Source organism: Schistocerca piceifrons, chromosome X, assembly GCF_021461385.2.
Source record: "Schistocerca piceifrons isolate TAMUIC-IGC-003096 chromosome X, iqSchPice1.1, whole genome shotgun sequence".
NCBI lineage: Eukaryota > Metazoa > Arthropoda > Insecta > Orthoptera > Acrididae > Schistocerca > Schistocerca piceifrons.
The window spans coordinates 105,686,161-105,702,785 of record NC_060149.1 but is presented as its reverse complement, the minus strand read 5'-3'; the positions used below and the strand labels follow the sequence as shown (position 1 = coordinate 105,702,785).

The following is a 16,625-nucleotide window of genomic DNA, read 5'->3' as shown; positions in this document are numbered from 1 at the left end:
CGTTACAGTTGCGGTTCTGGTGTAGTCTATACAATCAAGACTGGGAGAGATGTTTGTTATTTATGGTTACTAAACTGTCAAAAGGATCACCTTTCTCAGAGATTTTTGCCAGTGTGTTAAGAATATGGAAAACAAAATCTTGTGAGAGTAAGTATGATAATGCAACGAAGAGGCTTAGCTGTCATTTTGGTGGTGATGTAGATGCCTGAAGGAAGCATTGTATCGAGCAGATATATATTAGGTGATTGAAAGCATAGCGATACGCTTTTAGAAACTACGTCACCGAAAGTTCTTCCATCATTACCCACGTGTTATTTTCTGGCACCGTTACGAAAAATCGACATCCAGTGCTTACCATAAGCATACAAAGAAGGCACGTGAGAGAGAGAGAGAGAGAGAAGTGACAAATACTAAGGCAGGTGGATGTGAGATCTAAAACACTACATTCCTGGTAATTAAAGTATATACGGATGACTAGCGAAGAATCACGCGTATTCCTGGCCGTCAGGTCCAATAGTCAATTATAGAACTGTAGTGCAATACTTTTACGAGTAATTATTTAATATGTAAATATGCATTGCAGTGGTTGGCTTACACAGTAATAGCGAAGCGACAGATATACAAAATTACTAAGATAGACTGACGTGCGGTCAACTCACCGCCATCCGGAGAATTAATGTAATTATAACTGACTTGGGTTGAAGTACGTCCTCCCCAACCGATCCGCGCCGATAAAGGGTTACGCAAAACACCAAAACAGGGATATTGACAGTAGTAGTATTATGGTGTTGGTAGTCTTCTGTGTTGTACATCCGGATGACTGTCTATTCGTCGCAACCAAATCAGTGGGAGTATGTTTGAGAATACGAAGAATAAACTACGCATCTCTAGAGGATCGGGCTGTCTTGCTGCTAACAATGTATACAGAATTACATCTTTCTGGTACGTAAAGGGCGAATTGTTTGTTGAGGAGACTTAGGTTGTTACCTATAAACACTGTAAACAAATTCATTTAGTGGGAAGTATATTCCCCACGGCCCGCGAAAGGGTTAGTTTTCGTATATGTATCCCTAATGCCTTTCCGCAACTTGTCTACTGGAAAAGCAGTACTGGATTACATATTGTTGATCATGATGTCTTTTTACTGTTGTGAATCCTAAAATCTGAATACATCTTATACTTTAAGCTGGATGTGTACATATTGTAGAAGACTGCAGTTTTAATGGATCATTCGGTAATGCCAGGATTTAATAATGCTTTATAAAACTACGTGATGTATGCCTGTAGTTTTGGCGTGCAAATCGGTCACACGAAAACAGTGATAACGGCAGCCATTCTGATGGTTAAATTCAGAGTTACGTTACCGGATGATTGAAATCATCTTGTCTGCCCACGTTATTTCCTGTAGAACTAAGACTGGGGAACTAACTTTCACAGCTATGGCTGGTAGCAACATCGTCTTCTCAGATGTGTCGCGCTTCCACTACGCAATGCTAGTGCCACTATGGTGTTACCTTCGATTGGTCTTCGAATCAATAATTATTTGTCAGTTACATAACATGATTAGGATTTTTGTGGTGTGTTACAACAAAATACGAGATTTGATCAGAAGTCTGAGACACGTATGCCGCGCGGGATTAGCCGAGTGGTCTTAGGCGCTGCAGTCATGGACTGTGCGGTTGGTCCCGGCGGAGGTTCGAATCCTCCCTCGGGCATGGGTGTGTGTGTTTGTCCTTAGGATAATTTAGGTTAAGTAGTGTGTAAGCTTAGGGACTGATGACCTTAGCAGCTAAGTCCCATAAGATTTCACACACATTTTTAAGACACCTATGAGTTTGGATTAATGGATGTGGGCTATAATTATCGCATGAGCTACTTCCATAGAAGACTATTTTACTAACAGTCCAGTGCTTAGATGCGTATAATACCGAACAAACATTAGACCCAGGTTCGTTTGGCTTTCTTTAATGTTCGTTCGAACTCTAGGTATCTTCTGAGAGGACCACTCTAACATGACATCTCTCTTCCCCAAGATATACACACAGAATACGGTATCTTGCATCTCTCACAAATGTACGGTGGCTACAAATTTCTCTCTTCAGTAGAGTTTTTAGCGAAAAAAGCGTAGTGCGATATGAGTTCACGCAATACTGAGGTGTTGATTGAAATTACTGGTGCCAACTCCAGCATTACGTCAATGTTTTCTTGGGAAAATTCTCCTACTTAGTAAACTGTGTGTTACAGCAACGAAAGATTCACTGCTACGAAGTACATCTCCAACATATGACTCTTAAACAAATTATCCAGCGGAGTCCTGTATCAGGAATGCATTATATGCAATGATTACGAGCATTTTTTTTTCCCAAAAGAGACGTCGCATTTACTGTCTTAGAACAGAAAAATAGAAAGATGTAGTAATAAATTTTACAGCATCACTCTCTCTTAGAAGCATCTGACACTGAACTTGGCTCAGATATTACTTGATTTGCGAGTCGTTATAGCAGACAAGGTGGTGTCGAAGCTCTAACGATATATGAGAGGTGAATTCGTGGTAAAATCTTTACATCCAACACTGATATTACTGTAATCAGCACACGAGGAGACTGTTTTTGCTACTAATAATGCTGTTTTTGTTAAAAAGATTGTATGGGTATATCCAGCAGCTCACAGATGTTTAATAAAAGTAGTATTAGAACGTTTTTATTCAAACAGCCTCCGCTGCCTGCTCCGCGGCCGACAGGTGCACGCCGGAAAATATATCTGTCGACAGAGAGTGCTCGATCCCTAAGATCGCATTTTTATCGTATGGCGGGATATGTATCGTGATTTATGTAAGTCGTTGAATCTGTATGCGGGAATAGTATATTTCTGCAGCGCCGTGGCCTTCGTTCAGTCTCTTGAGTGTGGTGAGGACGCATACACTTAGAATTATTTCCGCATCCATTTACGAGTCATATAGTGATGTCGCACATTAATATTCCGTGAGTTAGATGTCTGGGAACACTTGCGGGTCTCGTCAACCATCGGTGTTTTTGCAGGATTGTATTTATGAGTCTTGTAGCATCGCCGCAAAACTAACACAATTGCAGTGTTTATTTTCTTTAGATATCGTAATTATAATTGCGTGTATTCATTTCACCTGGGGGTGCTGCTTGACTGAAACTGTAATTGTCCACACTGCTTTAAAAAGCGTGGTGATTGGGGGAGGAGGAGGATGTTGTTTCTGACTGGTCCAGAGAAAAAGGCGTGGGTGTCGAAGAATGTGCTTGTCCCTTTAACTGTTAGCTGCGATTATCTGCAAAGGAGCCTACAGATTTACTATGATGAGCCTGGAGGTATCTGCGAGGTATGACTAGTTCTCCTAGGCGGTCCAGAGAGAAAGTGTCGAGGGGAGAGGGGAGTATTTAGCGCTTAAACTGTTAGCAACATTGATCTGCCAAGACGTCGGGGAGTTACGACAGGCATGTCTACGTAGTATGCTATGTCCCTGAATGACTGAGTGCCATTTGTGCTAGCCTCCAGACTTGAGATGATTCACATACATGGTGCAAATTTTTCTAACACGTTCGAGAGATGGTCTGGCTTTGTGTTGGGAAGACATGAGGAGTTCTCTTGTTCGCAACGTGGTGGCCACGATCGCACGAGGAGTTACATATCCTACCAGCATCTCACTTGACTCTTTCGACATGCGAATGCTGGGGGGGGGGAGTACTTCGTTGTCTACGTGTGTAGCAGTCTTTGATATTTCCACCGACGCATCAGGATCCGTTTGCTGTTATTACCGTAGGCTCGAGATACTGCGGCCGGAAGTGATATAGCAGCAATGTCAGCCAACAGTCCGTGAAGTATTACACGCAACTTTATCGGGCATTGCTGGGTATTAGTACAATGAGGAAGGTGGTCAAGTTAAGTATATGGCTATACAGCATCCTCGCCCCACCATCTCGCACCTAGCCCATCCAAGCAAGAAAATCCTCCTCTCCTCAGTACCAACCACAGTTGGCTGAATAGCTCGCCTAAGCACGTGTAACATTACAAACAGACCCACAGTAAATTTTCAGAAAACTATTATCTTCAGTTAATTCCAAAATGTCTTCTCTCAGCTGGATTTCCGAAATAGTCCCAAGGTTCTGGGTCGTCCCAGTAGCTTCCCGTCTTGCTTTACACAATGCAGTCTTGGACTCCACATAATTTCTAGTATTTGTAACGAAACCTAAACCTTTAGCGTAAAAATCGTATCTGGGAAATAGGCACAGTAAGTGTTAAAAAGACTGGACAAGGGAGAAAGTGCTACTAAATTATCACTGGAACATGTTATCGGGAAAGCAACTATTAGTGACTGGAAAAAAATCGCTTTAAAACTGAGCAGTTTTGTCCTGCTTCAAGTGAAATGACTCTTTCTATTGTCTCTTTGCCTGCAGTGATGCATTCGTCTTTTAATAAGCACATCTACTTCTTCAGATGGGTAAGATTGTTGCTGCTCAGCCATTATTCTGCCGGATATGGGTAACCCCAGAGTAGTGGGACTTTAACGGCAGTTGCTCGCATAGTTTGAGTGCAGAAGATATACCAGTAATGGTGGTACTTAAGGCAGTGTAAAATATAAACTATATATATCGTGAATCAAGCACTGGGTGCACCAGACTGCAAATTGTTGCTCATGTCGGCACCAATGACTCCTGCCGTCTGGGTTCAGAGGTGGCGGAGTTGGTGAAGGCGGAAAGCCTCGCTCGCGGGGTGGAATCTGAGCTATTTGTAGAGATGGGCAAACTCGTTCATCCTTGGGAACTAGTTCACCGCTTATCGTTCTTTTTTGGGAACCGTTCATTTTTACTCGTTCACCGTTCATTTGTGCTTGGTATATGGTTCTTTTATACACTTTTAGAAGTAATTTCTGTGATTCTGCAGAGCCTCTCGTTTAGCCAACCGTAGCCTTGTGTGGCTGATCGCAGGGAAATAATATAGGGTGGCGCACGGAAAACCGGCCCCGAGTACAGACTGCTCGCCAGTTACGGACGAGCAGATACAACAAACAAACAAACATGTAATAATTAGGCAGTGAAGAAATAACAAGCTAATGCAAGCAACAATTGCGAAACAATCGATGACGATGTATAGACAGCTGGAGAAGAGAACATGAAAATCTCACGCGACGCGCATGGGCTATAGCTCATGTAGTCTTGTAAACCTGTTGGTGGCTGTTTCCCAACTTAATAGACCACAAGTGTCTTGTATAAGATTCTTCGTTTCGACTTCCACTACATAGCTATGCTACGTTGTAAACAATAATCGTTTACACCCTATATATACTTCATGTTGTCCCTGAGTTCGTAGACGAAGTAGAGACTTTATGGAAGCATAAAATAAAAGGTGGTTTTCTCATACTTGCGTCACACGCTTAGTAAAAATTAGGTTTTTATGTTGCATTATTCATCTCCGGCGGTACACCGAAAGGTTGCCGCCCTTCGATAGTGCGATTCCAGCACTCATCGAAGTGCTAGGTGTTACAGGTGCCAGCCAGCCAGCCAGCCAGCCATCCAGCCCAGCGGAGCCGCCGCGGTCCTGCAGCAGCAGCAGCAGCAGCAGCGGTCCCGTTCCCGGTCCCGGCCTGCAGCAGCGGTCCCACCGGCAGCAGCCAGCCACTCCTCCTCCTGTGGCAGCAGCAGCAGCAGCAGCGGTCCAGCCAGCAGCAGCAGCAGCAGCCTCGGCCCCGTCCGCGGCAGCAGCAGCTGCGGCGTTCCTGCCACCCGCCGTCGCCGTCGCCGTCGCCGTCGCCGTCCGACCCTGGTCGTCCGACCCTGGTCTTCGTTCGTCTGCGTCTTCGTCTGTTCCCAGTTTGTGTCCTTTCCTTTTCGTGCTGTGCGTTTTTTCTCCCTGTCGTCATGTCCGCCCCCACCACCACCGCCACCACTACCACCACCGCCATCGTCTATACATCCCCTTCCGCCGCCTCCACCACTATAACTTGGTGTGCCCTAGTCACACCCCCCTCCTTCCATCCCACCTCTCCTCACTCTCCCTTCGCCCTCGCTCTTTGTCGTCCCCTCTCCCCCTTCTTCCTCTCGCTCCTCTCGTTCTGATCCTTTCCCCCCACTCCCCCAGCCTGTCACTGCAGCTCCGGCTAGGGTGGTGGCCCGTCGGGCCACTGTCCACGCCCAGCTCTCCCCGTCGCCTTCGCCATCACCGCCACCACCGTCATCATCGTCGCCGTCGCCGTCGCCGTCACCGTCACCGTCGCCTTCGCCTTCACCGTCACCGTCACCATCTCCGGCGCCGACTGCTGCGTCCACGCCGGAACCTGTCCCTTCCCACCACCTCCCCATCGCTCCCGTCCCTCATGTCACCACCCGCCCTTCTGCCGCCGTCAAACGCCCTAGTGGCACCCCCACCTCCTCCGCTCCCAAAAAGGCCCCGCCCCGACCTCCATCCCCCCTCCAGGGTGCCATGGATGTCTCCCCGCCTGGCCCTGCTCCCACCTCCACCTCCTCCTCCTCCTCCCCCCCTCCCAGTTTATACAAATATCTCCTATCCCATCCCGATCCTTCCCTTCTCGAGGCCCGGAACCTCTCCCTCCTCCTCCGCCAACATTTCCCTGGTGCCCCCATCTCTCTCCTTACTCCCAGACGGGATTCTGTTCTCATCTCCTCCCCCAGCCCAACCCTCCATACTGACATCCTCTCCCGTCTCCCCATCACCCGTTTTGGTCCTAACGCCTCCCTTACCCCTGCTCCTTCTCCATCTCCTACCCGCCAACCCCAACCCCCACGTCGCCCGCCGACCCTCACCGCCGTGATCACGCGGCTCAGTCCGTCGATCACGGAGGAGGAGGTGTTGGCGGAGCTCAAGGCCCATCCCATGCTGGAGGTGCGGGCGGTCCGCCGCATTTTCAACTCGGCCGGCCCCACCCGCCTTATGCGGGTTTTCTCTGAGGACGCCCCCTCCATTGACCGTCTCCTGAAGGAGGGTGCCCTCCTCTTCCACCAGCAGTACAAGGTCGACCCCTCCTGTTCCCCTCCTCAGTCCCTGCGCTGCCAGAGGTGTCTGCGCTATAATGCACACCCAACAGCTGAGTGCCGCGAGGCCCCCACCTGCCCGCATTGTCGGCAAGCGCACTTCCTCCGGCAGTGCCCTAACCTCCAATCCCCTCCCTCCTGTAATACCTGCAATCTCCCCCATCCCACCTACTCCCAAAAATGTAAAGCCCGACCCCCTCCAACCACTGCTGAACTCACCGTACCTGTCCGTCCTCTCGACGCCCCCACCCCCCCCTGGCAATTCCCTTCGTCCCCCCCCCCACCACTGAGGACATCATCAGGTTCCTCACCATCGTCCTCCAGAATGTTCATCCCTTTCAGCGCCCCCACACCCTCCAACAGATCTCCCTCGCCGCCCGTTCCATTTTTCACCTTAAAATGTACGCCACCTATTCCAACAACCAGGCCCATTTCACCTTCTCCCGTCTTGACACCCTCGTCTAAATCCCTGTCATGGCGCGACAGCACCATATCCTTTTCAACAATATCCGCTCCCCTCCCGCCAACAAGAACCTCTTCCTGCACACCCTTGCTACCCACCGTGTGGATGCCTTCCTCCTCAATGAAACCTTCCTCCAACCCCACCACTCCATCCACACCTCCCCTTATCTCCTCCACCGCTCCGATAATCCCCTCCCAGTTGTGCATGGCGGAGTTGCCATTGGTCACCACCGCCAGATCCCCGTTCGGCTCCAACCTCTCCTTCCTGACCCCACCGAACACCTGATCCTTAGTCTCTTCTTCCCCGGCCTTACCATTACCTGTGCCACCATCTATGTCCGCCCCAACGCCCCTCTTCCTTTCGACTTCCTCTCCCACATCGACCGTACCTTCTCCTCCTACGTGATCGCCGCCGACCTCAACATCCATAGTCGCTCCGCTGCCCAGTTACGGCGGTGGCATCGGTTCCTCTCCTCCCTTCAAGGCGACCTCATCCCCATCCCCCAGCACACCCGTCCCGAATCCAACTCCACTCCCGATGTTATTCTCTCCTCCCCCAACCTCCTTGGTCACATTACGGTGGATGTCCTGGAGCCTATTGGTAGCGACCATCTCCCTGTCCTCCTCACCGTTTCAGACGGTCGTCGCCCCCGCCCTGACCCTCGTAATGACCCTCCCCCTAAATACATCAATGACTATTCTCGTGCCAACTGGAATGCCTACCGGGATACCCTCTCCACCCAGGTCGATAGCCACCCTCTAACCTATCGCCTTCCCGATGATGTCACCCATGCCGCCTCCTTTCTCCAGCAGACCTTGTCTGAGGCTGTGGAGGCCCACGTCCCTACTGTTGCCATCCACCCCCACCGTCCAACTTTACCCCCACAGGCCGTCCTCCTCCTCTGTGAATTCCGTCGTCTCTACCGTTCCTTCCTCCGCGCGCGTGACCTGGACACACTACAATGCCACCGGCAACTCCAGCGACACATTCGTAATTTGCTCGCAGCTAAGAAACGCCGGGACTGGCGACAGACATGCACCCATTTAAATGCTACCCTCCCTATACACTCGTCCAAGTTCTGGTCCGCCTTCCGTCGCCTTACCGGAACTAAGCCCTCCCCCTACTATCCTCTTCTCCATGATGATCACCCCTTCCCTGACGCCCTTAGTAAGGCCAATCACTTTGCCTCCTACCTGTCCGATGTGTTTTCCATCCCCGATGATCCCCAGTTCGATTACTCCCTCTTCCCGGATATCCGCGATCGAACTGACACCTCTGTCCCTCCCCTCGCTCCTGGTTTCCAGTACTTGGACAGCATTGCACACGTGGACCTCAATACTCCTATCACTACACAGGATCTCATTGCTACACTCCGCACAAAACGCAACACCACTCCTGGTCACGATCGTGTCACCTACCGTCACCTTCGTGAAGCTCCTGTCTCTTTTCTCTCCACCCTGGCCAGGCTCTACAATGTAGTCCTGTCCACCGGTTACTACCCCGACCTGTGGAAAACCTCCCGTATCCTCATGTTCCTTAAACCCGGCAAACCGCCGTCCGCCGTCTCCTCCTACCATCCCATCAGCCTTACCTTGGTCTTCAGCAAGGTCCTGGAATCTATCCTCACCCAACGCATCCACCAGCATCTCCGCCAGCACCGCCTCCTTCCCGTTACCCAGTGTGGCTTTCGGCCGTCCTTCTCTTCCGACGATCTTCTCCTTCACCTCACTCATCTCCTTTCCGAACAGCTCAATTCCCGTCGCTCCGCAATCTTCCTCTCTCTTGACCTCGAACGCGCTTATGGCCGCGTATGGCATTCCGGTCTCCTCTTCAAGCTCCAAACCTTCGCCCTTCCCATTAACTACGTCCGTCTGATCGGTTCCTTCCTCTCCCGCCGTCCTTCCTATGTCACCATCCATAACACCGATTCCTACACCTTTTTCCCCTCCGCCGGTGTGCCCCAAGGCTCCGTCCTCTCCCCCCTTCTGTACCTGTTGTACACGGCGGACATGCCACCGCCGTCACCCCCCGTCCACCTTCTCCAGTTTGCCGATGACACCGCCTTCCTTGCCCTTGCCCCCACCCTGCAACGCTCCCAATGCCTTCTCCAATCCCATCTTGACCGGTTCACCGCTTGGTGCAACCAGTGGTTGCTCAAGGTCAATCCTTCCAAAACCCAGGCGATCATTGTAGGTAAAACCACCCCTTCCTTCCGCCTCCTTGATTTCTATCTCACCGTCTATGGCCGTCCCATCGCCCTCACTCCCACCCTTAAGTACCTTGGCGTCACCCTCGACCGTCGCCTCTCCTGGACTCCCCATCTCCAGACAATCCAAGCCAAGGCACGTTCCTGACTCCGTCTCCTCAAGCTCCTTTCCGGCCGTACGTGGGGTCTGGACCCCTCCACCATCCTCCACACCTATAAATCCCTCATCCGCCCTATCCTTTGTTATGCCCATCCAGCATGGATCTCCACTCCCCCTACCTTTTATAAATCCCTCCAAGTCCTTAAACGCCATGCTCTCCGCCTCGCCTATCGCATCCGTCTCCTCTCCACCACGCGGATCCTGTATGATCTCATCCCCTTCCCCCACCTCCTTTTCCTTGAAAGGATACGGATCCTGTACACCCCCCGTAAACTTGACCCTCCTCACCCGCTCGTATCCCCGATCCTCTCCCATCCCCGCCCGCTGCCGCGCCTGTATTCCCACGTCCCGCCCGGTCTCCATCTCTCCACCTTCCTTACCCTCTCCCAAGGTGGCTTCCGCCAGCTCCCTCTCCCTGATGATGCCCTCCTCCCCTCCATCTACCCCTCCTACCAACTTTGATCCTCCCGCCCTCCTCCTGTACTTACTCCTCTAGGCACCCTCCCTCCCTTCTCTCCCTTTTCCCTCCCTCCTCCTTATCTCCCCCCTCGTCCCCCGGGCCTCCCCTCCCCTGTCCCTCTCCTCCTGCCCCCGTCTCCTAAGCCATTGGCATCCTCTTTTCCTCCCCTCTCCCCCACCTCCCCCCTGCTCCCCTCTTGGCAGGTCCCCGGACTCGCACATGCTCAGTGGACATTCGCGCGCCGGAGATCACCGCCATCAGTGTATCGTGTGTGCCGTCATGTTTAGTGTTCAGTTTCGCCGTCACACTCCATTGTTCACCAGTGCCATCGTCTTCTTCGGTGTTTGTGCGTCGTGTCAACAGTTCGTAGTGTGGATTGTCATCGAGTGTGAACGGCTTCTTGTGCTTTTATGTTCATGTATCTCCTGTTTTTTTCCGCCGTTTTTCTAAGTGATGTCTCTTCTCTGTTTATCTCCTTGTACTCTCTTCGGCTGAAGAGCGGCGTATTGTGCTGCTGCCAGCCTACCTGATTGTTCAGGTGTCAAAATAACAATAAAGTAAAAAAAAAAGTTGCATTATTAAAGTTAATGCAGCAATAATAATAATTATTATTATTAAGTTCGCAGTAATAAAGTTTTGGGTTTGAAAGCTCCTTCTGAACAAATGTTTTTGAGATAATAAGAAAATACGATTTTATGGCAATCTATGTCTTTTCAAATGGAGAGGAAACACTTTTCCTACTGAGCAAAAATGACCCACAACCCACTTTTTTCCAATGAAACCAAACTAGCAGATAATGCAAACTGGAAACAACCAAACTTAAAAGTAATTAGAGCCTTCCTAAATGTAATGTTTTGTACATGAAAGATACACAAAAATCATTTTATATGAGTTTTCTTACAATAAAAATTAAGCAAATTATTTAAAGTTAGCTGCTAAATCAAGTCGATGAAACCAAAAAAATTATGAATAACAAAAAAAAACTTGCCTTGTTATAAGTATGTCTTCTGCTGTTCATCGATATAATGAAGTGAGCTGATATGCCCTTTTGTTACCTGAAAAGACGAGCCTATTACATACAACGTAATTTTTATGTAATTTACGTAACTATAAAATACTTTTTGATTACCGGTCGTGGACGCTGAATAGCAAGAACCAAGTGCAAGAACAGATTGGAACACATGTAAAATAGGCGAGCGCAGTGAACGAAACGAACAACTGGATACTGAACTAACTAGGAGCAGTCGGCAGTGGAACTGAGACAGGTGGTCATGCGAAGAACGACGGGTGTGGCGGAGGGAAACCGAAACTGAGACGAGCACGCGACCGAGGCTGGAACGAGAACTGCCGAAGTGACCGCCGCGACGGAAGTGAACTAGTGAACTATGAACCGATCGTTCCTCGTTCCCGGGAACTATAAGTAGACCGCCGCGACCGAAGTGAACTATGAACCGATCGTTCCTCGTTCCCGGGAACTGTAAGTAGACCGCCGCACCCGAAGTGAACTATGAACGGATCGTTCCTTGGAATTCGTTCCTCGGTCCTTTCGTTCATCTTGGCGAACCGTTCCTTTGCACCCGTTCGATCGCGAACTACCTATCTCTAATTATTTGTAGTATCGTTCCCAGAACCGATCGCGGTCCTCTGGTTTGGACCCGAGTGGAAGGCTTAAACCAGAAGCTCAGACAATTAGCTCAGACAATTCTGCGGAGATCTGGGGTGCAAATTTCTCGACCTCCGCTATCGGGTGGAGAAATGTAGGGTCCCCCTGAATAGGTCAGGCGTGCACGACACGCAGGAAGCGCCTACAATGGTAGAGGAGTACGTGTGGAGTGCACATGTGGTTTTTTAGGTTAGAGAATTCCCTCCCTAGGCCCGACAAGACGCCTCCTGAGACGCGACAAGGCAGTAGTAGGCAAAACGCAACAGTGAATAACAATATTAATGTGGTAATAGTAAACTGCAGGAGCGTCTATAGAAAGGTCCCAGAACTGCTCTCATTAATAGACGGTCACAATGCCCACATAGTACTTGGGACAGAAAGTTGGCTGAAACCAGATGTAAACAGTAATGAAATTCTAAACTCAGATTGGAATGTATACCGCAGAGACAGGCTGGACAGTGAAGGGGGAGGCGTGTTTATAGCGGTAAAAATGTGCAATAGTATCAAAGGAATTGACGGAGATCCGAAATGTGAAATAATTTGGGTGAAGGTCACGGTTAAAGCAGGCTCAAACATGGTAATTGGATGTCTCTATAGGCCCCCTGGCTCAGCAGCTGTTGTGGCAGAGCACCTGAAGGAAAATTTGGTAAATATTTCGAGTAGATTTCCCCACCATGTTATAGTTCTGGGTGGAGATTTTAATTTGCCGGATAAAGACTGGGAGACTCAAACGCTTATAACGGGTGGCAGGGACAAAGAATCCAGTGAAATTTTTTTAAGTGCATTATCTGAAAACTACGTTGAGCAGTTAAACAGAGAACCGACTCGTGGCGACAACATATCGGACCTTCTGGTGACGAACAGACCCGAACTATTTGAAACAGTTAACACAGAACAGGGAATCAGCGATCATAAAGCGGTTACTGCATCGGTGATTTCAGTCGTAAATAGAAATATTAAAAAAGGAAGGAAGATTTTTCTGTTTATCAAAAGTGACAAAAAGCAGATTTCAGAGTACTTGACGGCTCAACACAAAATTTTTGTCTCAAGTACAGATAGTGTTGAGAATCAGTGGATAAAGTTCAAAACCATCGTACAATATGCATTAGATGAGTATGTGCCAAGCAAGATTGTAAGAGATGGAAAAGAGCCACCGTGGTACAACAGGCGAGTTAGAACACTGCTGCGGAAGCATAGGGAACTTCACAGCAAACATAAATATAGCCAAAGCCTTGCAGACAAACAAAAATTACGCGAAGCGAAATGTAGTGAGGAGGGCTATGCGAAAGGCGCTCAATGAATTTGAAAGTAAAGTTCTATGTACTGACTTTGCAGAAAATCCTAAGAAATTTTGGTCTTATGTCAAAGCGGTAGGTGGATAAAAAGAAAATGTCCAGTCACTCTGTGACCAAAATGGTACTGAAACAGAGGATAACAGACTAAAGGCCGAAATACTAAATGTCTTTATCCAAAACTGTTTCACAGAGGAAGACTGCATTGTAGTTCCTTCTCTAGATTGTCGCACAGATGACAAAATGGTAGAGATCGAAATAGGCGACAGAGGGATAGAAAAACAATTAAAATCACTCAAAAGAGGAAAGGCCGCTGGACCTGATGGGATACCAGTTCGATTTTACACAGAGTGCGCGGAGGAACTTGCCCCCCTCCTTGCAGGGGTGTACCGTAGATCTCTAGAAGAGCATAGCGTTCCAAAGGATTGGAAAAGGTCACAGGTCATCCCCGTCTTCAAGAAGGGACGTCGAACAGATGTGCAGAACTATAGACCCATATCTCTAACGTCGATCAGTTGTAGAATTTTGGAACACGTATTATGTTCGAGTATAATGACTTTTCTGGAGACTAGAAATCTACTCTGTAGGAATCAGCATGGGTTTCGAAAAAGACGATCGTGTGAAACCCAGCACGCGCTATTCGTCCACGAGAGTCAGAGGGCCATGGACACGGGTTCCCAGGTAGATGCCGTGTTTCTTTACTTCCGCAAGGCGTTCGGTACAGTTCCCCACAGTCGTTTAATGAACAAAGTAAGAGATATGGCCTATCAGACCAATAGTGTGATTGGATTGAAGAGTGCCTACATAACAGAACGCAGCATGTCATTCTCAATGGAGAAAAGTCTTCCGAAGTAAGAGTGATTTCAGGTGTGCCGCAGGGGAGTGTCGTAAGACCGTTGCTATTCACAATATACATAAATGACATTGTGGATAACATCGGAAGTTCACTGAGGCTTTTTGCGGATGATGCTGTGGTATATCAAGAGGTTGTAACAATGGAAAATTGTACTGAAATGCAGGAGGATCTGCAGCGAATTGACGCATGGTGCAGGAAATGGCAATTGAATCCCAATGTAGACAAGTGTAATGTGCTGCGAATACATAGAAAGAAAGATCCCTTATCATTTAGCTACAATATAGCAGGTCAGCAACTGGAAGCAGTTAATTCCATAAATTATCTGGGAGTACGCATTAGGAATGATTTAAAATGGAATGATCATATAAAATTGATCGTCGGTAAAGCAGATGCCAGACTGAGATTCATTGGAAGAATCCTAAGGAAATGCAATCCGAAAACAAAGGAAGTAGGTTACAGCACACTTGTTCGCCCACTGCTTGAATACTACTCACCGGTGTGGGACCCGTAAAAGATAGGGTTGATAGAAGAGATAGAGAAGATCCAACGGAGAGCAGCACGCTTCGTTACAGGATCATTTAGTAATCGCGAAAGCGTTACGGAGATGATAGATAAACTCCAGTGGAAGACTCTGCAGGAGAGACGCTCAGTAGCTCGGTATGGGCTTTTGTTTATGTTTCGAGAACATACCTTCACCGAGGAGTCAAGTAGTATCTTGCTCCCTCCTATGTATACCTCGCGATGAGGCCACGAGGATAAAATCAGAGAGATTAAAGCCCACACAGTGGCATACCGACAATCTTTCTTTCCACGTACAATACAAGACTGGAATAAAAGGGAGAACCGATAGGTACTCAAAGTACCCTCTGCCACACACCGTCAGGTGGCTTGCGGAGTATGGATGTAGACGTAGATGTAGAAGTATTGGTAGGACGATTCTGGAATGCAGGAGAGGGTGCGGGAGATGGACACTTACAAGGGAACCTCCCCATCGCATCTCCCCCAGATTTAGTGGTAAAATTGTCCAGTGGATAGCCCGTAAAGAAGCTGAACACAGATCAAGCACGAAAACACTAACTGTGAAAAAAAGCAAAATAGAAACAGTGAACGGTACAAGCTCACGATGTGCAAGAACCATGGTGTCGTGGTTGTGTGCTCACGGTGTTGGACTGCAAAGCGGGAGATCAGTGTTCAAATCTGTCAAGAGTCTCTTTTTTTTCCACAAAATTGTGAATTTTCCGTCCAGTCATTGACATGCCTATTTTCCTTCTGTAGTCTTGGCAATTCTCATATTACACATTGGTTATAGAATATGAGTTATGTGGTAAGAATATATTACCGTCGCAAATAATTATGATAATATTGAGAGCAAGCGAGATGCTGCATAGACCTCTCAAAGAGATGAAAACAGCAAATAAATGGGTGTAAACTGTGTTCTATGTTACGACAAAGGAATTCAACAGTTAAAACTCCAAAACAGAACGCAGGAGTCATAATAAATAGTAATTGTGTAGAACAAATAGGAGGTATGTATGTCTGGTTTCATTTTTCGCTGTTACGAAACGGACGTTACAACACGACACAGGCACAAATTTGAAAATAACACGAATAGGACCCAAGTAGCTTAGGCCTAAGAAACTGTATGAAAATTAACCCCGTTGTCAAGGGCACTGCCTGACTGATGGTGAGACATTTTCTGCTGGTGAATGATTTGCATAAATCAGAAGACTCTTGTTGGAAAATGTGCAGTGCAAAACTGCTTGGCCAGAAGGCCAAGCATTTAGCCCGCGTTTGCTACTGTCTGCGAATGCTCTGCTTTCACAATGAATTTATCATTATGTGCCTTCTTCAATCATTATTGTTTTGAGTTGACAATCAATCTGAGGCCACCATTCGAACATAGATTTATGTGTGATAATTAGAATAAACATATAGTCAAAGTTAAACTATCTGTTGTAGCTGACATTATTGCTTTTCTTCAGTGAACTTTATTTGTTTGTTACTTATTTAATTATTTCATAATTGCCTTTGTTAATCAGTGTGCTTCATGAGTGATCAATGCTTCTATGAAGGTTTAAAAGAATAGTGTGTGATCGAATTCGTTTTGAATACATGAGCCACACTAAGAAATCTAAGGCAGTATACTTGCTCTATACTGATTAGTTAGCAACTAGTTGGGACTGACAGGGATCAATTTACTTTTTATTGCTGCCAGAGCTCCAGTGAAGTTACATGCGTTTTACCAGCCTCAACAGGCGACGCCGATTATTTGTTCGACAAAACAGATAATATTTTTTTCTTAAAAATCTATGGCCCACGAACTGGACTAGATCACCCTCGCAGTATACAGGGTGAGTTACATAAGACGAAACACCCCTTTCATTTCATGAACGGTTACATATATTGAAATGAAGTATTCGGTAAGAGCATCGAGGGGCACGTATAACTTCGCTTCGTTAATGTTTTCAGCACTGGTATCAACTGAGACATTGAAGTAAGTACTAAGTACGTC

The 16,625-nt window shown here is 47.7% G+C and overlaps 1 protein-coding gene across 1 annotated transcript in view; it reads left to right on the top strand.

Moving 5' to 3' along the window:
- Positions 1–16,164, top strand: part of LOC124722201 (probable serine/threonine-protein kinase DDB_G0281745) — a 52,039-nt gene extending 35,875 nt beyond the window's left edge. Inside the window, exons 2-3 of the mRNA XM_047247398.1 lie at positions 5,511–5,807; positions 16,153–16,164. Of these exons, the coding sequence (XP_047103354.1) occupies positions 5,511–5,807; positions 16,153–16,164 (309 nt within the window). The remainder of the gene's footprint in view (positions 1–5,510; positions 5,808–16,152) is intronic.
- Positions 16,165–16,625: the final 461 nt, after the last annotated feature.